At 40.7% G+C, this 23,762-nt stretch overlaps 1 protein-coding gene across 1 annotated transcript in view; it reads left to right on the top strand.

The window, feature by feature from the left end:
* ntrk2a (neurotrophic tyrosine kinase, receptor, type 2a) overlaps positions 1–23,762 on the top strand; it is a 196,357-nt gene that overhangs the window by 29,363 nt on the left and 143,232 nt on the right. The window contains exons 4-9 of the mRNA XM_080188833.1: positions 6,223–6,291; positions 10,218–10,375; positions 14,687–14,823; positions 16,381–16,516; positions 18,327–18,629; positions 21,930–21,962. Coding sequence (XP_080044959.1) covers positions 6,223–6,291; positions 10,218–10,375; positions 14,687–14,823; positions 16,381–16,516; positions 18,327–18,629; positions 21,930–21,962 — 836 coding nt within the window. The remainder of the gene's footprint in view (positions 1–6,222; positions 6,292–10,217; positions 10,376–14,686; positions 14,824–16,380; positions 16,517–18,326; positions 18,630–21,929; positions 21,963–23,762) is intronic.

The raw sequence follows: 23,762 nt of genomic DNA, 5'->3' as shown, positions 1-23,762 counted from the left end.
GCTAATTCATCATTTCCTTTCTGATGATGAGTGCATTTCCAGCAGTTGCACATTTGTTACTCTAATACCTACCACTCCATTGGTATCATTCTTCTAAAATAATGTCCAAAAGCAATGTACCACTACAATCCAAACATCCAAGATTTAGTCATCTGGCTTATTGGTTTGTCAGATGATGTCAGTGGTATGAGCAGTGAATGACGTCCCAGATAAAGCTGGGCATCCTTTGTAGCTCTGCCTTTTAATTGAAGAAGAAAGCTTTTGGTTGGTAATGGATAATTCTACAGTCCATTAATTCAAATGCCTCTTTCTGTATGTCAGCTGCAGCTTGACTATTTACCAGTTTACTCTGAGTATTTTATTCCTTAAAATGGCTAAGTCAAGACACATTTCCAGTGTGATGATATTATTGAAAATACAATCACAATACAATTGTCAGTGCATAAAAGGTCTCTGAAAGAAATTCTTTCTTGCATATTGTTTCAATAGCGGAAGATGCTGGAGTGAGTTTAATATAAAGTAGAATAAACAGTTATGGAGTCAAGATTATAATTTATTTTACACTGCCCATTCTCCTTCACCTATTTGTAACATTGTTCTTAGAGGGACAGTATGATGGCACAGCGTTTAGCACTGCTGCCTCACAGTTCCAGGAACCTAGGTTTGATTCCCCGCTGGGGTCACTGTGTGGAGTCTGCATGTTCTCCCTGTATCTGCATAGGTTTCTTCCGGATGCTCTGTTTCCTCCCACAATCCAAAAAGGTATGCTGGTTAGGTGCGTTGACCATGCTAAATTCTCCCTCAGTGTACCTGAAGAAGCGCCGGAATGTGGCAACTAGGGGATTTTTGCAGGAACTTCATTGTAGTGTTAATGTAAGCCTACTTGTTAAAATAATAAATTAACTTTAAAAAAGTTGTGGCACTATATTGCAGGTTTTATTATTTTATACAGTTTATATAGTGTGCAATATTATTCTCACAAGTTAGAAATACCATGTTCAAAAATGTTGTCACCAGTTATAATGAAAGAAAATGCATGCGTTTATACTGTGCCTTTCACATCATCAGAGTATTCCAAAGTGCTTCACAGCCAATAAAATACTTCTGAAGTGTGGCCAATGTATACCATTTTGAATGTTGTATGGTTTGACAGGTTGTAATGGCCCAGATTTTGCAGAGCGCAAGTAGCACTTGTTGTTCACTAATTTATACTTGCACAAATATTTTCTTTTGGCCTTTGCACTGGAACTTGTGATTAGAAACCCAAAACTTGGCACCCTTCACAGGGGATCTGGAACCTGTGTGAGCAGGTGCGTGCCTGGGTCTGGGGTGAGGGGGTACAATGAGAACTGCAAGTTAGACTGGCTCCTGGAATCAACACCATTCTGCCTTCAGCTGCAGCTGTCAGAGAAATATTTGTTATAAAGTACAATTCCTCTTTGGAGAATCAGGCACAATTTCTGGTTTGGATCCTCTGACGGCTTCCAGTTTTACTTCTTCGTCTGACCAAACGTACCTTGGCTAAGCAAATACCTTATCCCGCTGCGGATCCACAGAATGGACACTCCCGGCATAGGGAGTCCCTGTATCCACTCATCCTTACACCAATGGCCGTGTTTGTGAAAGGACATTGATCTGCCCCCAGTTGCCCACACAAAATGGCAGGGGCAAGGCCATAACTGGTTCTGCACCTAGTTCTCAGAACTTCCATAAGACTCCTGCCAAAGTTATAGTGGGGATATATAAGAAGGTCTCTGGAATTTCAGGAAAATGTGTAGACCATGGCTTTTATGCTTAATCCACATATAATTAAACTCCCTAAGAATTTAATAATACTCCATGGCACAAGCAATAATCTATGTAAGCTTCTTGTTTGTCATCCTCGGGGTGTTTGGGAGAGTTCTGGTGGGTATGCAAATGATTGCTCAGACTGATTTGTGTACAGAGGTTCTGCTGCAAAAAGAAGAGGATATCACAATTGAATTTGAAGTGAGTTGCTGGATCGGGATTTCATTTCCTTGTGATTTCTTTCTGCGCTTGCTTCGAAAGACTCTGCACTGTTTTATTTTGTTCTGCCAGGTGCAGTGATCCTGGGAAACTTCACCCAGGACTCAAAGTCGATGTTAAAACTCCAAGGGTCCTCGTTGCGCTCTTTTAGATCACCATGAGAGTGCACTCCCAGACTCAAGGGGCAGGATTTATCCAGCAACCCACCACATGTTTCATGGTAGCAGGAGATGGCCCACCATTAGCTGGCCCTGCCATTGTCAACTGGGTTCCTTTCCATCTACTTCACCAAGGCCCGCAGTACAGTGTCTGAAAATCTTGGGGCTTGCTCTTCATGTTATGCCATTCTCACTCTTCCTGGTCAGACTCCCAGCATGCCTACTCCAGACACAATGCTCCTCCTCTTTAAGATGTTCAGGGTAGCTTTAAGTAGCACTCACCACTCACGATATTAATCCTTGCTGACGTGTTGTGCCAGCTAATAACTCAGTTAGTGCTGGCTGGATGTAGGGATCATTTAAATGAACAGGCATGATGAAATTGGCATAGTGCCTGCATTGCAATCATAGAGTGTGCAGGTGAATCTTATGTCAGGATCCCCTCATCTGTTTTCAGGTGCTATCCAGTTTAACCCCCATATGTTAATAGGTCTGAGATAGTTCTCGTAAAGCATTAGGACAATGATAGATTTGTTGGGCTAAATGACGAGCTTCTATGCTGTAAATTTGATGCAATTCACTCTAGTACGCTGTGTTTCATGCAGTGCCATTGCAACAATGGTAGATTGCAATTAGGTGCTTCAGAGGAAGCATCCAATGTTATGGCTATTCAGGAATTTGCATATCTTACTTGTGCCATCAGAATTCTGCTGCCTTTCCTTTGGCAGAAGAGAAACCTCTGCATATTACCTTTGCAACTTGGGGAAATAAATAGTGATGTCTTGAGGAGTGTACATATTACAGAGAAGGATATGCTGGAAGTTTTAAGGCACATCAAGATAGATAAATCCCCGGGACCGATGAAGTTTATCCCAGGACATTGTGGGAGGCTAGGGAGGAAATTGTGGGTCCTCTAGCCGAGATATTTGAATCGATAGTCACGGGTGAGGTGCCTGAAGATTGGAGAGTTGCAAATGTGCCTTTTGGGAACTACAGGTCAGTGAGCGTCACATCTGTGGTGGGTAAATTGTTGGAAGGTATTTTGAAAGATAGGATCTACAGGCATTTAGAGATGCAAGTACCGGTTAGGGACAGTCAGCATGGCTTTGTGAGTGGAAAATCAAGTCTCTCAAATTCGATTGAGTTTTTTGAAAGGATAACCAAGAAGGTAGATGAGGGCACTGCAGTTGATGTTGTCTACATGGACTTTAGCAAGGCCTTTGACAAGGTACCGCATGGTAGATTGTTGTATAAGATTAAATCTCATGGGATTCAGGGTGAGGCATCTAAATGGAGACAAAATTGACTTCTTGACAGATACCAGAGGGTGGTTGTAGAGAGTTGCTTTTCAAACTGGAGGCCTGTGACCAGCAGTGTGCCTCAGGGATCAGTGCTGGGTCCACTGTTATTTGTTATTTATATTAATGATTTGGATGAGAATATATGTGGCACAGTTAGTATGTTTGCAAATGACACTAAGATTGGTGGCATAGTGGACAGTGAAGAAAGTTATCTCCAATTGCAACAGGATCTTGATCAATTGGGCTAGTGAGCTGACGAATGGCAGATGGAGTTTAATTTAGACAAATGCGAGGTGATGCATTTTGGTAGATTGAACCAGGGCAGGACTTACTCAGTTAATGGTAGGGCGTTGGTGGGAGTTACAGAACAAAGTGATCTAGGGGTAGATGTTCATAGCTCCTTGAAAGTGGAGTCACAGGTGGACAGAGTGGTGAAGAAGGCATTCGGCATGCTTGGTTTCATCGATCAAAACGTTGAATATAGAAGTTGGAATGTCTTGTTGAAGTTGTACAAGACATTGGTAAAGCCATGCTTGGAATAGCGTGTGCTATTCTGGTCACCCTATTTTAGAAAAGATATTATTAAACTAGAAAGAGTGCAGAAAAGATTTACTAGGATGTTATCGGGACTTGATTCATTGAGTTGTAAGGAGAGGCTGGATAGACTGGGACTTTTTACTCTGGAGCGTAGGAGGCTGAGGGATGATCTTATAGAGGTCTACAAAATAATGAGGGGCATAGATCAGCTAGATAGTAAATATCTTTTCCCAAAGGTAGAAGAGTCTAAAACTAGAGGGCATAGGTTTAAGGTGAGGGGGAGAGATATAAAAGTGTCCAGAGGGGCAATTTTTTCACACAAAGGGTGGTGATTGTCTGGAACAAGCTGCCAGAAGTAGTAGTAGAGATGGATACAATTTTGCCTTTTAAGAAGCATTTAGATAGTTACATGGGTACGATGGGTATAGAGGGATAAGGGCCGAATGCGGGCAATTGGGATTAGCTTAGGGGTTTTAAAAAAAAAAGGGCAGCGTGGACAAGTTAGGCCAAAGGGCCTGTTTCCATGCTGTAAACCTCTATGACTCTATATATCAGTAGGTCTAGTTATTTCTGTCTTCAGACGGCTCCTGTCAAGAGGGAACAGAGCACCTCTGGTTAAACCTGATCTCAGTAAAAAGTCTGACAACACCAGGTTTTAGTCCAACCTATTTATTTGATAATATTCTCACTAGCTTTCGAGGGGACAGCCTCTTCGTCAGGTGAATGGAGAGTTCTGGCCTCAGACAGAGCATATAAAGCACAGACAGTTTAGAGATTACACTGTCTGTGCTTTATATGCTCTGTCTGAGGCCAGAACTCTCCATTCACCTGACGAAGAGGCTGTCCCCTCGAAAGCTAGTGAGAATATTATCAAATAAATAGGTTGGACTAAAACCTGGTGTTGTCAGACTTTTTACTGTGTTTACGCCAGTCCAACGCCGGCATACCCACATCATAAACCTGATCTGCCAGGCATTCCTTCATTGGTCTTCCTCTTCACAAGAGACGCTGAATAAAAAAACCTTCTCCTGGAACATTTGGCAAGTGGTCAGAAAGGGGAATGTCGTCAGAGGTTTGGATATCCTCTGATTTGTTCTTGTCGACTGCAAGCAGAGACCATTGTTCCTGCTTCCCTAGGAAAGCTCTGGAAATCTGAGAAAATTTTAGCAAATGCAGGAAGGCAGCAATCCAAGCTCACTCATTTTCTGACCTTTGCATACAGAGAACTGGATGTCCCCAGCAGCAAAGATCAAGGAAATCCACCTTTGTATAACATCACTTTCACATATTTATAGTGCAAACAACCCTCTCAAAGGTTATATTCTGTGTAAAGTGCTCATGGCCTTTAACATCTACACCACACTCAAGTTATAAAACCCATGTTTAAAATTGCATTCAAAGTAAACAGTGTACAACAAAACCCACAACGGCTACATTTTATATGATTCTTTTTTCACAGTACCTATTTGCCTGTAGTGGCACAATGGTTAGCACTGCTGCCTCACAGCGCCAGGGTTCGATTCTGGTCTTAGTTGACTGTGGAATTTGAATGTTTTTCCCATGTCTGTATGGGTTTCTTCCAGGTGCTCTGGTTTCCTGCAACAGTGTAGGTTAGATGGATTGGCCATGGTAACTTACCCCTTAGTGTCCAAAGATGTATAGGTTAGGGGAATTAACCATGATAAATGTGCAGAGATACAGGGATAGGGTGGAGGGGAGGGTCTGGGCGGGAGGGTCTTTCAGAGAGTCGATGCAGACTCAATGGCTAGTTGGCCTCTATCTGTACTGTTGGGATTTTATGGTTCTAAATGATTGTTACCATTATTAAAGGAGTTATTTTGAACATTCCATGGGACATTCTTCCAGCCGTTATTTTAAGGGAACTGCCTGAAACAGTGGTATGGACAGAAACCCTCATAATTTAGACATGCACATGAAATGCAATTATGTATAAGGCCTTGGATCAAGAGCAGAAAATGGGATTAGACTGGGTTGCTGCTTGTTGGCCAATGTGGACACAATGGGCTGAATGGCCTCCTTCCATGCTACAAATTTCTATAATTCTGTCATTGTGTGTTATGTTACTTTATTTAAAAAATGAATAGAAATGCATTAGAACAGTGGACAAAAATATGTGTAAAATGGTCAAAATGCCCACGTTCAGCATGCCTATGCATTGTAACTAACTCTTACACAGTCTAGCTTTATTTCTGTTCCAGAAACCTTGCCAACAACAGGTTTTCAAGCTTGTCCTGGAAGCCCTTTCGATACTTGGAACTGACCCATTTGTAAGTGGCATTTCGTAAACATGTATAATATAATGAATGCAAAGGTTTCAAATATACCACAACCTTATCTGGGTTCTTAAAATGTTAGCATAGAATTATTTCTTGACCTGAAAGAGTAGTATATTTACCGTTTCAATCATGGTAACCTAGAAAGTATGCATTGAGATATTGCCATTAGCAAATTTAACACATTGATTTGAAATTACATTTGTCCAATATTCTAATGAAAGCATTGATCTGATTTGAACAGCAGACAGTTAATTATATGAACATGTTAAGCATTAATTTAATGATGTCAACATGCCTATGTTCCAGATGCAAACTCATTAGGTATTCATGTAGTAATTCAATTTCTAGACTTGTGTACTCGATGTAGGCTTTATATCAAACTTTTTATTTATTAGTTATGTTCTACTAAGTAGCTGCTTTGTGTGCTTCAATCAGAAATGTCAACTTTGGAGATCTGTATTTCTCTGGTCAAGTTGTAACAGAAAGCCCAATTACCCTTGAGAGTAAGCATTAAATAATGTTGTAAATGTTATGAATAGAATGAACACCTCATCAATCCAGGTTTCCCTGTTTAATGGAAACATAATTTTACCATTGCCCCATAAAGATTATTAAAGTAAACAGATCAGCAATGATATACTGCTGATTTTATATTCTTTAATATATTTTTAAACTTCCTTGTAAGTTTGATGCCGTTATTTTCCTATTACTGAATTTAACTTATATGTTGATGTAGTTGCCAATTTTAAACATGCAACAATACAATTTTGAAAGGTGAGCTATTAATTTATAGAAATTATTTTGTGATTGGAAAATACTTAATCAATTAATTTAATCAATCTGGATGAAGACTTTCATTTCATATTGCAAACTGGGACAAAGACTTCAAGAGGCTTTTTAATTTAAGATTGCAGCATTGTTTTAGAAAGATGAAAATAATAGGAAGTCCATTTGATATAATGCATTTTTAATACTATTCAATTATTTTGTCGCAGCGATCAGTGCTAGATCTCATTCCAGTGAATACTTGGCTATAGATAACATTTTACAAAATTATTTATGCACTAGAATTTAAAAACATTAGTTTAAGATAATTTAGGACTAATTTCTAAAATAATTTTGGAGTAATCTATTACACTTTATGACTTAAGAATATTATCTCATTGGACTTATTTTCATTCTGAAGATTTTACCTCTTTCTTACACTTTTATTTCCATTCTGATTACATTGTCGATATTGTTCACTGAATGGTGAGTGAAAATGTACATACTTCTAGTGGGTTTTTGGCATTTTTCCACTTAGTTTCCATATCAAGCAGAGATTAGCATTTGAACTGCCTCTGATAGGCAAAAGTAACCAAAATTGAGTCCGTTACTGAATTTACTGGCATTAGATTTACATTTTTTTTCCTGTTTAAAGGGTTACAGTTTTTTTTGTTACTGTTACTGATTTTATCTAACATTTAATGTTGGGATGTGAATGGTTCATGGTTGAGTTGAACTCGATGTCCATTATGGGATTTAGAATGACTCTCAGCCAATCAGAATTTGTTGTAATGCCTGGACATAATCTAATGAAGTTTATGTTATTTGATTTTCTGTATATGCAATTTAAGAGCTGATCAATGAAACATTTTTACACCCCATACCTTTCTCATATGCAACAATAACACAATAGATACAAAAATGAATCAACATTTGTTTTTAACAGGGTGATCCAATTGTATTTGTGCCCTGGCCTTAAGTGATTCGAGCAGTAATGGAGATGTAGGGCCCAATTTTACCATTTTCATTCTAAGTGCTGAATCTTGGCGTAATGCAGATCCAATTTAGAAATCTGCTCCCAGGCGCCCCCATATGCTTTCAGCCATTTCCAGTCCCACTACCCAGACCAATCGCCACCCCTGCACCCCCCCACACCCCCACCGATCACCCACAGAGTGGCAGTGGATCCCCTGCCCCCTCATGCCCACCAGAGATCCATCTGATCCCCCCTGCCCTGCCCCGCCCACCCCGCCACTCCCCCCCCCACCAGAGATCCATCTGCCTCCAACTCCCCCTCCCCCCACTAGTGAGCGATCGGGCCTCCCTCATCCTTCCCCCAGACAAAATGATCTGGCCTCACTCATTCCTCCCCACCTACCCCCAAGAGAATGGGTCTGGCCTCACTGACACCCACCCCGCCCAGAGGAACATCCAACCCACCTCCTCCTCCCACCCCTGACACCAGACAACAATCAGCCCTCCTCCTCCCCCACCACCAGACAACGATCAGCCCTCCCCCCACCACCACCACCAAAGATACATCTGACCTGCCTCCTCCTCCTTCCCCCCCCACCAACCAGACAACAATCTGGCCTCATTACCCTCCCCCCCCCGAACCAGAGAATGATCTGACACCCCCCCCACTCCCCTCCCAACTGACCTGAGCCAGACAGCTGTTGGAAGCTCTGAACACGCCTCTTCAGCAGTTGGAGCGCCCAGTTCAAACTTTTATTTAGCAGGTTCATTACGGCGCGGTTCCGGATTGACAAGCACAGTAGTAAAGGGGAAATGCTGATGAAGTTGGGCAGGCAGTTCATTAATTCAATGTAAAGGCATGCAAATGCATTTAAATCGCCATTGTGTCCGTTTTGGGCGCAAATTGAAACGCCGCCATTCCCGGGTTTCGGTAAAGTGGCAATCTGTGCGGATGTGGGTGCAGATCGCATTAATGGCCTCACATCCAACTTTACCACATTTTCGCGCTTGACACAATGGTAAAATCAGGCCCATAGGGTCAAAATGGGAGGTAATTGAGGGTAGGAAGCTTGGCTTAAGGATGAGCCTGCAAGCTGAATCTTTCAGTACAACTGTTACCATCACTTAGAACTTTCTGTAACTACAGGGCCAGTGTTAACCTTGGTTGAAATCAGATACAGGCAGCTAACATGACTGCAGTTGCTCTACCTATTTTGCTATTTTCCTGCCTGTTAAAATCTCAACCTGCTCTTTTGAGCAGTGGAGAAGGACATTGTTAAGAAGATAGCAATATGCTTTTTTTACAATGGCACATCAGGGCCTGATGACATCATCAAAGTCCGACTTGAATTTTGATCCATGGTCTATGCAGGAGTGTTCCGTGGGAGCCCCCGCCAAGAAACCTTAGGTGTCCTTTGCCCTGGCGTACCTATTCCCTGACTGTATTAATCTCATGACACACCTTCCGTACCTCTTACTTGAGTGTTTGGGACCATTTCTATGGTTACCTGGTGGAGGCCACCTGCCATCCAAAATTCTGCTCCCATTTGTTTCCAGCAAGCCACTGCGATTAGGCAAAAATTGATTAAAGTCTGTGCCTGCCCCTTCCTGCACAACTCACAGCTGAGAGTTAAAGGTTGATTATTGCCACCTCAATTTCCTATTTTTTTTAAAAGCATGTACAGTTTTGCTAGCCTTTTATTTTGCTTTCTTGTTCCCTTCACATCTGTGAGCAAACCAGCTCAGTGCAGTTGAAAAGAGACAACAGCATAAATAGATCACCTTATTAAAGTAGCCTGCTTTTAAATTCTGTTCCAAACATAATCATTTAGGAAGAAGTATAGTGGAGTAATACTTCTACTATTTACTACCTTAGATCTGACTAAGCTACCTGGGACATATTTCTAACACGGTGGGTGGGATTTTATGGCCTCGCTTGTCTCAAAACCGTAAAATCCTGTCTGAGGTCAACAGACTTTTCCATGTTCAGCCCCTCATCAGCTTCAATTCCCCATGGTGGGCAGAACAGTAAAATTCCAGCCGTTGTACTTTATTTTGACCACCTCTGCTAGAAAACTGAGATGACCCTTGTGAGCCATCTGAAGGAAAACTAATTCTGTACATATTACTGCATTGCTGGGATATACTAATATACATGTACATTTTTTTCCCTCTAGAATCTTAACAGAAAACCCATTCCTGTGTTCATGTGGCATTGCGTGGATCCAGTTCTGGCAGGCAAATAACCTGGCCACCCTGGAGGTTCAGAACCTGACATGTCGAGGCGAGAATGACTGGAGGATAATGCTGCCATATATGAGGATTCCAGACTGTGGTACTGTCATTTTTTCCAAAAGCGTTGTGTATGATTCTTTTTCCCTTCAAGTCTGATGGATAGAGAAGAAAGAGCTTGAATACATTAAAAATCCTTAAGGATTTAACAGGTGGAACATATGTCAGCAATACGCAGAGAATTTTTAGTATCGTGCACAAATTCCCTGCCCTCACTGTCATTTGTGACAAAGTATTTTGGCCTTATTGATTACCATACATTTAATAATTTTAGGTTGCAATTGTCATTTATTTTAGCACCATATTAATGATTTAATTATCTTTTCAATGTTCATACTCAAAATGCTGATGGCAATGAAGGCTAAATGGAGCATTAATTCTGACCAGACTTTAAAATATGGCTAGGGGTCACAGTGAGAAATTAGCCAGGTCATTGCTATTGGATACAGAGCCCTATGTTATTAAGTTTTGAGACCTATGCTGTAGAAAATAGAGCTCTATGTCACAGAACCTAATGGTAAAGGGTGCAGAGTTCTGTGTTATTGGGTACAGTGCCCTATGTTAAAATGCACAGAGCCCTCTACTAGTAGCTACAGAGTACCATGCTTTGGAGTGCAGAACTTGGATAGGATTTTCCAGTCCCCCCCGCCCCACGTCATCCCCAGGACCAGAACTTCCTGCCCGAGGTCAGTGGGCTTTTGACTTGTCCGTCATAATTACCGTCAGGTCTGCAACGAATCCTGCGGTGTATGGGACTAGAAGGTTTGGACCCTTGGATTTTATAGGGTCCGGCGTTATAGGGTGCAGGGTCCGGCGTTATAGGGTGCAAGGTCCAGCATTATAGGGTGCGGAGTTTCTATTGCTGGAGACAGAGTGATATATTAGTTTGTACAGTGTCCTCTGTTTTTGGATACAGGGCTTGTGTTATTGGATACAAAGCTATCTGTTGTTGGATGCAGCACTCTGTTGTTGGATACTGATCCCTAGAAAATCATTAGGCTGTTCAGAATTAATTCTACTTAAACAAATGAATTACTTAATCATTAGAAATGAGGTGAACCTGGGTGGAATGATGGTAAACTAACACAACAGTATAAACACAGGGCTAAAAGAGAAATAAATTAAACTGAAAATATACCTCTCTTTTTAACTTTGGGTTGAATTTAATGTACATGACAATGGCCCTGTCTACTGGTCGTTTTTAGAAGCCCCAATGGAATTCATAACAATAGGCAGTTAATTGCTTTTAGTGCTTCATCCCCTTTAAGAACAGATGTCCCTCTGTCAAGAGCTGCCGGCCAATCAGAGGGCTGGCAGCTCCTCAGCGCCACCAGAAATGGTGGTCACTATTAGTGCTGCAGCAGGTCCAGGTCAGCAATGGTGGAGCCTGCCTTGGAATTAAGAAGAGTATGTATGAGTTGCCAGAGCCACTTGTGAAGACTCTGGTAAGAAGGTGGGGTTGGTGTTGGCGTGGATGAGAAAGGGGAATCTTGCAGTGGGGATTAATCTTGCCACTGGGTGCCCTCCATGAGCCACAGAGAGCCAGATCTGGAAAGCAAGGCTGTGCCAGGCTATTAATTGATCCATTAAGGGCCTCAGTTGCCGCTCAGGCAGGAACAATGGCCTTGACTTTCCCACCCCTGATTTAATCGGCAAGAAATTGGGAAAGTAACAGGCACTTCAATGTTTTCCTGATTTTACAGCATCTCCCGACTTCATAGCCCACTCCCATGGGCAAGATATGCTCCTATCTGAAGGCATCTAGGCCACGAAATTGAAAGTGATCCCATGCAAAGAATATAAAGAGCTATGAAAGCATTTTAAGACATAGCCAAAGGTTAATTATTAAAGGCTGCAAATAGAGGAATAGCGGAACATGTGAAAAGCCCACATCTGGTTATGGAAGCTCATTGAATCATAACGGAAAGGTTTCATGTAAATAAAATACCGCAGTCTCCTGTCTGATTTACAGCCTGACTAGAAGGCAGGAGCTGAAACAATCAGCAGGAGAGCGCAAATGGGGATCTATGAGATTGTCTGCAGCAGCAGTGTGGGGGAACACAGCTCTGGCCAAGATCAGGTGAGGGCAGGAGTGGAGGGGGATTCTGAGAGAGTGGGGATTACTGGAGGTCCCAGATCTGAGCTGGTGGTGGTGGGGGCAGTTTGTTACAATTGTGGAGGAGAGGACATAGCCCTGTTCCAAGGATGCCTGAAGCTGCCTTGTGGGGTCTCACCTGGCCCAGAAGGAAATCTGAGAGTATGTTTTGAATTTCTGGGCCTCTTCCTGCCCAGGATTCGCTCCTGGCAGGTTTTTGCCAACATTCATTCAGGCCTCTGTTTGATTCATTCTGAATCTCAGGTGTCTGCTTGAAAGAGTTGGTTAATATGGGGGCATGGCAGGAAGATTGGAAATAGTGCATAACCGAAAACAATCATTTTAACTGCCTCCCCTGTCAGGTTTCTGTCAGATTGGGACAGTTAAAATAAATCTTGATTCCTGAGATCTTGAACACAATTTTGACTCAATTTAAATTTTAAGTCATCTGTCAACTTCAACTATTAAGAACGTTTACTTTCTTTCTTTGCTTAAATAGCATTAATGTACTGGTAGTAAACTAATGTTGAGGAACCTTAAATACTTTAGAAATGATCTGCTTACTGATAGAAGCCAGATGCTTTGGGATGACTTATTTGTTGCATCAAATCAATTGCAAACTTTAACATGGACCACTGGATTGGTACATCATGTCAGAATGCCAGCACATTCTGCAGCAGACAGCCGAGTCCTGGCTTCATGCCCAAAAGATTGCGAACAGACAGCGCCTGACAATTGCCATGGGTTAAGAAGAGCTGTCACCTGGAGATCACATATTTTCTCCACAGGGAATCATCACAATGAGGGTAGACCATTTAATCCCTAGAGCCTGGTCCATCATTTTAATTAGATCATGACTAACCTGAGCCACAACTTCTTTTACTGACCTTTATATCCCTGATACCCTTATCTCACAAAAATAACAGTCAAATTCCATGGATAAAACTAGACTACTTGCTATTTACAGTGAATCCTCTAGACTTAAAGGCAGAATTTGTGCTTCAAAGAAATGTTGTCCCCCACACGCATTGTTATATATCCATGAAAAACACTAACAGCACAAACATGCAGGCGGACCTCTGAGACATTACGCACTCTGGATACTTGTTTATTCTGGTAAGTAAACAAGTGCCATTTCTCCATCTCCCTCCTCACATCGTTACTGGGAGGTCCAGAAGCTACAGGAGTTTTTCAGCTAAGGAAGATACTTTTTGACAAAGAAATTAGTTTATCTGCCACACCAGACCAGCAGGAAATTAAAGTTGAGGCCGTGATCAGAAGATTCATGGTCTTGTTCAATGGTGTAGTCAGCTCAAAGGGCCGAATGGCCTACTTCTGCTCTCAGTTCCTAGGTCCTTATGTTCATAAAGGGTCGACTTTGACCTTTAAATAAATTTGTGACACTGGTGTAGAAACTCATTTTACCTTCAGCAAATGTAGCAAAATTACAGACATGCTGTCCATGTTTCTTTGAGGTACGCTGCTGGTGAATAAGATCACTTGTTGGTGTACGGTTAGAAAATTGCTTGTAAAAACTCATTCATCCATCAAATCACTGAAGGATCTCTGAAGTCTTGCTGTTCCCAGGATTAGAAGATCAGCATTAGTTAGTGGAATTCAGCAGCTGCAAACTGACAGATTTGAGCACTTCTAATACTAAATCCATAACCTCAGGACCTTCAACCTTTGGCAGATTGAGTCCTTCCCTCTCCCCATCAAATAATCTTAAAATTAAAAGTGTAATGAATGAATCAGAATAACCCCAGCCATACTTATCTTTGTGTGAAGTTTTTGTCAGGTGACATCAATGCTTGTCATGCGACTAACATTCTTACTCATTCAACAATGAAGAACCAGTTACTCATTGGGACCATAGAATCATAGAATCCCTACAATGCAGAAGGAGGCTGTTGAGCCCATCAAGCTTGCACCAACAACAATCCCACCAGGTCCTATCCCCGTAACCCCAAGTATTTACCCTGTTAATCCCTTAACACTGCTAATGAGGCATGAGTAATATGGAGAAAGTTAAACAATAAAATTCTATTGACCTGAAATGTTGACTGTTTCTCTTTCCACAAATGTTTTGCTTTACAGGCTGAGTATTTCAAATTTTGGAACTAATAGGGTAGCCCTTTTAAAGAGCTGTATGGCCTTCTTTCATCCTAGATTATTGTATGATTTTACATCTGAAGTCATTTGCATAGGTGCAATTGTCTATGAAGTATTTTCCATAAATTTCCCCTTTCTTTATTTCAGAATTGCCTAAGGCCTCTGTAAACATTAGTAATGTTACCGTGGTTGAAGGGGGAGAAGTTGCAATTGAGTGTACTGCTGTAGGCCGTCCAATTCCCACTATGGATTGGCAAGAACACATCCTCCATTCGACTTATCAGGTTTGACTATGATGTTCTCAGAATTCAGCATTTCTAACACAACTTGCCATTTTAATATATTTTGCTAAGAATAAGAAATGAATGAGATCAGTTGAAAGTCAACCACATTGCTGTGGCTTTGGAGTCACATGTAGGCCAGACCAGGTAAGGACAGCAGATTTCCTTCCCTAAAGGACTTTAGTGAATTTAGTAGATTCTTAATTCCAGATATTTTTTATTGAATTCAAATTCCACTATCTGCTGTGATGGAATTCGAACCTAAGTCCCCAGAGCATTGATTGAGTTTCTGAGTTAATAGTTGAGCAATAATACCATTAGACCATTGCCTCCCCACGTGTCATTAACCAGACAAGCATCTATGTTCTCTGGTGTTCTCGTTTGGAATTCTTCATCTGCAATTTCTTTCCACTTTGCTTCTCTACTCTATAAAGTGCTTCCCTGCTGAAAATAAGGCTGTAAGGGGATTTTCTCAGAGTGTCCCTCTGAGTGTTTCTCAGAGTGTCTCACAGCTACCACAAAGACTTGTGAAAGACAGTTTGCAGTAAAAGATGTTCTTTATTTGACCAACACATATTGGGAGAGAGATGGTCAGAGGATTCTAGCCTCTCTCTGACATTACATCACATCACATGAGCACAACAGATATACATTTATGAAGATTCAAACCTCCTGCCCCACCTGTCACCCAAGCTGGAAGGTCCAATTACATTAATACACTTTATTTACTTTGGCCAATAGCAGAATCCTAGCAGAATTAGAAATTCATTGGTCAACCTAACTTAACGGTTGTATCCCCGCACCCCACCCCATTGCCTAGTAACCTTACATATGCAAATCTGGTAGATTCAAGAGTCACTCCTAAGACTGGCAGTCCTGGAATCGAAAAGGGAGTCATCTTTCTTGTCTGTTTTCTGTCCCTTTATCAGTGGAGGCTTAATACATCTATTCATTGCAGCTAGAAACTGAAACCTTCTAGTCATTTCAAGAACCTTGGTAGCTTGTAGCTGTCTGGTCTGTCCCTGATAACAGGGTATATGCTCTATGCTTCCTTGTTCCAAAAGAACACGGTCTGTCTAATTATTTCCCATTATAAAAAGGGGTAAATTGCTTGTTGGCCAAAGCTCTTAAAATGCAAAAAATATAGTTTAAATCTATAATGCTTGTTCAAAAATGATTATATATGTTCTTATACAGATAACACCTTCATATAATAAATAAGTGAGGCACATTGTGATACCTTTGATATATATAAGGCACACTGTGATCCCTATTTTAAACTAATCTACTTTGTTTTAATAGTCTCAGAAAGCACATGTTTCTGTACGCCATGCTACAAAGGTCATTTGCTGGGTACAGTTTTATGGGCACAGAGTTGGAAGGTGAATCAAAATGTCGACACCACTGGCCAATGGAAATCATGACCCAGGCATGCAGCTCACTTCTTTCATGGGTAGCTGTTAGTAATGGATAAGCTGCACACTAGCTGGAATGAGAAGCTATTGGTATAAAAAACTTAATATAATCCACTGAGTGACATCATGTTATTTCTCTTCATAGACAGCAGAAACTTCCCGACCGCCAGTAATATTAAAGCTCAACAATATTTCTGGTGATGACAATGGAAAGCAACTTGTCTGCACAGCAGAGAATATTGTGGGGGAATCGAAGGTTGTTGTCAATCTAACTGTTCTCTGTGAGTATGCACAGCATTTCTGTCACATTTTATCCTCGTACTTTTATTTTATACATTTACACCAATGAATGGTTGTGATCAGCTGAGAGAGAATCTAATGCGGTGAAGAATCAAAAAGAAAATCAAATCTTCAAATCACCTAGCCTGCAATTATTTAATTGGTTGCTGTTTCGCAATGTTTTACACTCTGCTGAACAAAAAACATTAGGTGGAATTCAGTGTTGGTGCTGGGGGTCTCTTGCCCACAAGTTGTAGAATCATTGTGTACCTGGTCCTGCTTTTCTTCAGTCAGCTGATGTAATCTGATGGCTCGGGTCACTGTCTGCGTGGAGTTTGCACATTCTCCTCGTATCTGCATGGGTTTCCTCCGGGTGCCCTGGTTTCTTCCCACCGTCCAAAGATGTGCAGGTTAGGTTGATTGGCCATGCTAAAATAATTACCCCTTAGTGTCCCGAGGTGCGCAGGTTAGATGGATTAGCGGGTGAATATGGGGGTAGGGCCTGGATGGGATTGTGATTGGTACAGAATCGATGGGCCAAATGTCCTCTCTCTGCACTGTACGGTTTCTATGATTCTATGATAATTACAAAGTAATCAGGCACTTACCAGTACAGTGCAGGCTTCCTGTGTGATTAAATCCCTAGTAGGGTGGAAATCCCACCCCAAGAGCTCCTGGCCAGTCAGAGGTTTGCAGATTTCCAGTACTGGCAGTTCCATCAAACTGTCTTCCCCCCACTGGTGGGTGACTTTCCCACATTAGTGCTGTCTTACCATGGAATTAATGCCTCCTGTGCAATTTTCCAGGACCACCATCTTGCCCACTCCAGCGGGCTCCTCTAAACTCCATCCACTGTGACACAGTGTAATTAATGACGACAAATCAAAGAAAAAATGCCCAGATGTCACTTGAATTAGAAGTAGTAAACAACCTGTAAGTTTAAAGAGACAGATTAAGTCTATTGTATCGACTTTTGTGGTAGAAAAGTGCCCAGCTGTGATTGTAGGCCTGGCTCTGGGCCTGGCCCCCAGTCAAAATGCTGGTTCCATCTTGTACTTTCTGTCCCCTTCTAAGAGGGTCTGATTGAGTAGCTAAAGAAAGTTTTTTGCTGATAGTTCCAGTGCATCAACAAGCAGCTACTTTTCCTTCCTCTTTCCTCTGGTTGATCCCCAAGAGACAATAGATCATGACATAGCACCTGCCAGTGCTATTTAATCCTGCCCTGACATCAAATACTCCAGCAGGGTCGAAGCAGGAGGTCACTAGTGCCAGCTTTGCTGCACTCCTGTAAACAGAGCAGGGCAAAACAATTTTGCTCCCTGTCCATAATCTGGCCAGTGAAGGCTGTACCTCAAGGGGTTCAATGACCTAATCTGGTCAGTGGAAGTACTAAACATTGCATTTTGTGAGGTGTAAAACTTGTAGTAAGATCATGTATTTATTTACATTTTTAAAACATTGACAAAGCACTTCACCGATAGAGGTCAATAAAGTCATGGATGCCAAGTCATGAAGGGAGAAATTAAAAGGAGTGGCTGAAAGCTTGGTCTTAAAGGTGGGATTTGAGTAGGTTATTAAAGGGTCGGAGAGAGGTGGTTGGGTGAAATCCTTTAGGGAGGAAGTTCCAGATAGCAAGGTGAAGTGGTTGAAAGTCCTCAAATGGTGGGATGAATGACGGACAGGTTCTTATTTGAGTGTTTTTTGTGCCTAATTCCTGAAGGATTATGTACACATATATTTGGTATTGATACAACCTTCATCATATTCTGTGTAACACTGGATTTAATTAACATAATTTGCTTTTCTCTCTAGTTCCTCCTCGGATAATGTTGTTGGGTGAGGCAATCCCAGACCACCGTTGGTGCATTCCTTTCAGTGTAACAGGCAACCCGCCACCCAAAATTCAATGGTATCACAATAATTATCCTCTGAATGAGACCGATTTTATACTGACACAAATTCATGAGGAGAATATCAGCGAGCAACATGGTTGCCTGCAGCTGGACAATCCAACCCATCTGAACAATGGGAATTACACCCTATACATTTATAATGATTTAGGGCAGGATAAGGGCACAGTATATGCTCACTTCATGCATCATCCTCCTGGTTCAGGTGGGTATTTTCTCATTGTTGGTCGTTATTATTGCCACTTTACTTTGTTATTCTATTTTTTTAAATTCAGGGCAGGTTTTTTCTCCCACTCTGTGGCATGTTTCGCGGTGACAGGAGGTGCACGCATTCTCTGATGACAGGATCTTATAGTACCACTGTTGTCAATGGATTTTGCATTGAATACATCCCCTATCACCGGGAAACCTGTGATGGGGATATGTTGTTGGCAGCACCTTAAGATTCTGCTAGCGTGAACAGGAGCAAGGTTTTTGTACCAGTTTCAAAGTGAGTTGTTAATTAGATATCTTTACCAGTCCCATTACCGTTCCAATCTCATCTCTGTAAACGGCAGTAACACAAGAATTCAGTCTGTTGTAGAGGTCTGTTTCACATGATAGATATAGATCAGAATGGCAAGGGTCATCCATTAAACATTTAGTGTACTTTTGGATGATAGCGAAGCCAAAGATTTGGTTGTGAAACTTTGTGCATCACATCAAAATAAGAGGTTTTATCCTGACTCAGAATCCGTGAAGGCAGAAATTAAACATAATGTAAAACTAACTTGGTTCATGCACTAAATTTAAAAATAATCATTGGGGTAAAAAATTTGCCTTGGGTAAAGATGCAGCACAGATGGGATCACATCTGCTGTTGGTTGTGCACTCTTCCTAATATTCTGTTCCATTGACTTCTCACAACTATTGGCATCAAGAATTAAACATTCTGCTTTTGGTAAGTGTACTTTGAACAAGTATGTCACAAATTAGAATTGTTTGTGGGCAGAGCATCATGAAACAGATTTTACAGTCATTGACAGTACAATTTTGTCCGCTAGTTAAGTATTAAATAAAACAAACCTGCTAATGTTTTATTAATGCAAAGGCTTAAATTCAGACACTTTGCAACTTTTTTGAACGAATGTGTAGAATGATTGCCCACGTTGAAGTGTGTACTTCACACATGAGACGCATTGTTGGTACATGGATATCACTTTCCAAGACTACGTTCTTTGCTTACTGAAGAAGGTTTACTGCAATAACTCTGAAAACAATTTTACAATATTCTATCCCTTCCCATTAAGAAGGAAATAATGTGGTGGTATGTACGGTTCTTTGACAGATAAACATGGCTATGTGTACTGAGTAATGATGTAATCATTTATATGGTTTTTTAAAATCTTTTTTTATAAATCTCTTTTTCCAATACATCATGCCCTCTTTTGAGAAGCTAGCTACATTTTTCCTTTTGTTGTCCATTTTGTTTTGATTTATGTTTAATATTTCATATTACTGCTATTTTGTTATAGTTTACAACAACTCTGGTAGCACTTTAACATTTTGTACAATTCTATTATTCCCTTCTTAAATTTTATTATTTTTCATCCTGTGTGCTTTCAAGCTGATGGCCTATTAGTTGTGTCAGTATTTTCACTTTTCAGCTTCGTAGTTGCCCAGTAGTGTTACTCTCAGTGCCACACATCATTGGGATGATTCCCATAAAATTGCACCTTGTGGAAGTGATGTATAGAATGTATTATATTACTCTGAAATTGATAAACCATCTGCCCATAGTACACACTCAATGTTTTCTGATCACATCTGCGAGTCATAATTGTTGTTCCTGGTTTGGAGAATGACCTAATGATTTAAAAGCATTGGATAAATATTTTAAATGTGCAATCTTACTTTTGCAGCTGATAAAGAGGCAGCATGAGGGGGGCTGCAACACATGACTCAACTCACATCACATAAGGAGAGACAGATGATTGTATGTTATTAATCCTGAATTTGGATTCTTGAGGTGTTTGAACATTTCCAGGCAGTTAGTTCCCAATGAATTTGCCATTTTGAAACAAATCCAGATATTATCTTGAATTCTAATTAGTCACAGATCCTTATTTTTCAGGATTTCAATGTATTTTCCCCATTGGAAAATTATTTATGTGTGAAACTGCTGGTTTTTGTCCATTTTCCCACGATAATTGTTATTTTTAAATTTTCAACCAAACATTGATCACATAGATCTATACAATGAAATAACTATAATGAAGGCACAAACTAGGATCGGACAGGACTTCTGATAATAAAGTTTTCAGAAGTGATAAGGCAGAACCATAGAAACCCTACAGTGCAGAAGTAGGCCATTCAGCCCATCGAGTCTGCACTGACAACAATCCCACCCAGGACCTATCCCCGTAATGCCATATATTTATTTCACTAATCTCTCTAACCTATGCATCCTGGGACACTAAGGGGCAATTTAGCATGACTAATGTACCTAACCTGACATTTTTGGACCCTGGGAGGAAACCAGAGCACCCAGAGGAAACCCATGCAGATACGAGGATGACAGTAGCAAAAGAGAATTTTACTGCAGAATTCTGGGGATTGTGTTAAGATAAAATCCATATGGATAGCGTTAAGAACTAGAACAAGAGATGATAACATTTTCTATGTCCATTGCAGTGCACCAGACAATGAAGGCTTCAGAGGTGTTAATAAGCAGACTGTTGAAAGAAATTGTGCAAAAACAACAGGGCAATATTTTTAACTGTCCCAGGATGGACTGAAATAAAGTAATGCATGGGATCAAAGTAGGGAACACTTTTTAGAATTTATGCAGACTGCTTCCTAGAAGAGTAAGCCTCTGGTCCAACAAGAAAACACATACTTCTAAGAAATGTAGGCCAAATAACTGATATGAGAGCAGGAGAAAGTGGCCACAACTGAGTTAGGTTCAACATAAGAAAATAGAACAATGGAGAATCAAAAATCAGGCTATTGGAATAGTGAAGAGTAAAGTCCAGAGTGATAAGAAGGGATTTTATCCAAATTAATTGGTCAGTAAAGGTGGAGAACAAATTGGATCAGTAGTGGGAAATCTTTGAATCCAAGCTGTATTGTGAATATATTTCATAGAGCAAAAAAGGATAATATGAGAATAGGTTAGTCGGTTACATAAAAGGGTAAAGGTTTTTAATGATATATAAGTAAACGAATAACTATAAAGAGAGACACCCTCAAGAATGAAAGATATGTGTGGTCACTAAGGAGAGCGAGGTGAGCCCTCTCCTGCTGGATCACAATACAATACTAAAGCCTATTGTAGTTGGAAGCTCAATGATACCTCATTGGGAAGCCCCATAATTCCAAGGATAGTTCCGGGGGAGCAGAGATGTGATTAGAAAGATGGTCCCTTATTTTTCCTTTGTATTAAATTTCTGAAGATTAATAAACAAAATGACAAATTTGTGGTTCTAAAATATTTGTGCCTGATTCTGCACTTTTTGAAATCTAGGCAATGAACCGATCACAGATCCTGAATTTTATGGTAAGTAATGCAACGTGCAATGTTTTCCTATTTATTGTAAGACATAAATGAGAGAAAAAATATCTATGCATTCAGATGACAAACTTCTGGAAAGTCTCAATAGAGATGATCACACAGCACAACAGTGCCTGTAATTTCATACTATTATAGACATAAATTAGTAACTTGATTCAAAGTGGTCGCAGGATGACTGCTGTATGAAATTGCATCTTTCTCAGAACAGTCTTATTCTACACCTGACCTGTGTGTCCTTTTTGCTGATAGTGAGCTTCTGCAATGGAAGCTGTGCTGTTCCCCAGAATTAACAATCCTTCAGTTAATGAGCACAAAAAATGGATGAAATAAAATAAAAAATTCCGATTGCAGAGAAATTAGTTTTAGTATTTTCTAAGGTGTTCTGTAAAAAGAACATTAGAAACAATATCAATAATGACCCCTTGAAATACCCTATAATTCAAAAAGATACTGGCTGAACACTTTTTTTTACTTTCCTGCTTTATCTCCTTATTTCTTGATTCTCTTAGTACCCAAGGCTCTATTGGTCTCAGCCTTGAATGCAATCAATGACTGACTTTCCACAAACATTAGGGTAGAGAATTCCAAACATTCACAACCCTTTGAGTGAAGATATTTTTCCTCATCTCAGTTCCAAGTGGCTGAGAAAATGGCAGGTATTTTACAACCTCACTCAGGAGAGGCTCGTAAAATCCTACCCAAGGCCAACGAGAATTTCATTCTGCGAGACATGCCTGCCCCAATTCCAGGGCAGGCATGGTGGTAAAATTCTGGCAATGACCAATAACTAGTACTGGACTATCACCAAGTGAAACATCTGATAGCATCTACCCTGTCAAGCCCTTTAAAAATGTTATATATTTCAATGATTCATTTTACTAAACTCTAAAGAACGTAGGATCTATTCAATCTCTCCTCGTAAATTAGCCCTCTCATTCGAGGAATCAATGATGTGGAAATGCTGGCGTTGGACTGGGGTGGGCACAATAAGAAGTCTCACAACACCAGTTAAATTCCAACAGGTTTATTTGGTAGCATGCGCTTTTGGAGCACTGCTCTTTTATCAGGTGAGCCCTGATGAAGGAGCAGCGCTCCGAAAACCCATGCTACCAAATAAAACTGTTGGATTTTAATCTGATGTTGTGACCAGGAATGAATTCAGTGAATCTTTATTATACCCTATTAAGACAAACCTAGCGATGGAGTCCAAAACGTATATGGTAAATTGAGTCATTCAGAGTAAGCATGACACTTGTCGGTGGGATCTTCTGGCCTTGTTGCTGTCAATGGGATTTCTGGCTGGTGTTTTTTCATTCTGACTGAAAGCTGCAGCCTGTTTTTTGCATTGTTAAAGGGCTGGGGATTTAAATAACTTCAGATGACGATACCTAACAGACCTTATTCATCTGTCGGAGTGTTTGTGACTCCTACATAAATTAGTGATTGCAGGTTAAGGTTCTTGGAACGGCAAAAGTTGTGTCTTTTTGAACTCAGCATTAACCTCAAATGGTGCTTCTGAATTTGGGTTTCCCGCCTGTGTGATTCATGCCATACCCCACCCACTTCCCCCTGCTGGCAGGAAGTAGGGTAAGACTTCCACATCCATTTTGAAAGGCCTCCAGAGTTGGTACAATTCTGTGAAAATCTGGCCCAATGTAAGGAAGGAATTGTAAATTATAATGAATCTATTCAGGAAATAATTTGTTTTGTATTCTATTGACGTGTGACAGAATTTTACCACCTCCTCCACCTGAGGCTTGTAAGATCCCGTCCGAGGCCAATGGA

The sequence above is a fragment of the Carcharhinus amblyrhynchos genome, chromosome 5 (genome assembly GCF_965287045.1).
Source record: "Carcharhinus amblyrhynchos chromosome 5, sCarAmb.v2.hapA, whole genome shotgun sequence".
Taxonomy (NCBI): domain Eukaryota; kingdom Metazoa; phylum Chordata; class Chondrichthyes; order Carcharhiniformes; family Carcharhinidae; genus Carcharhinus; species Carcharhinus amblyrhynchos.
The sequence above is the reverse complement of the archived record's forward strand: the minus strand, read 5'-3'. Positions and strand labels throughout refer to the sequence as shown.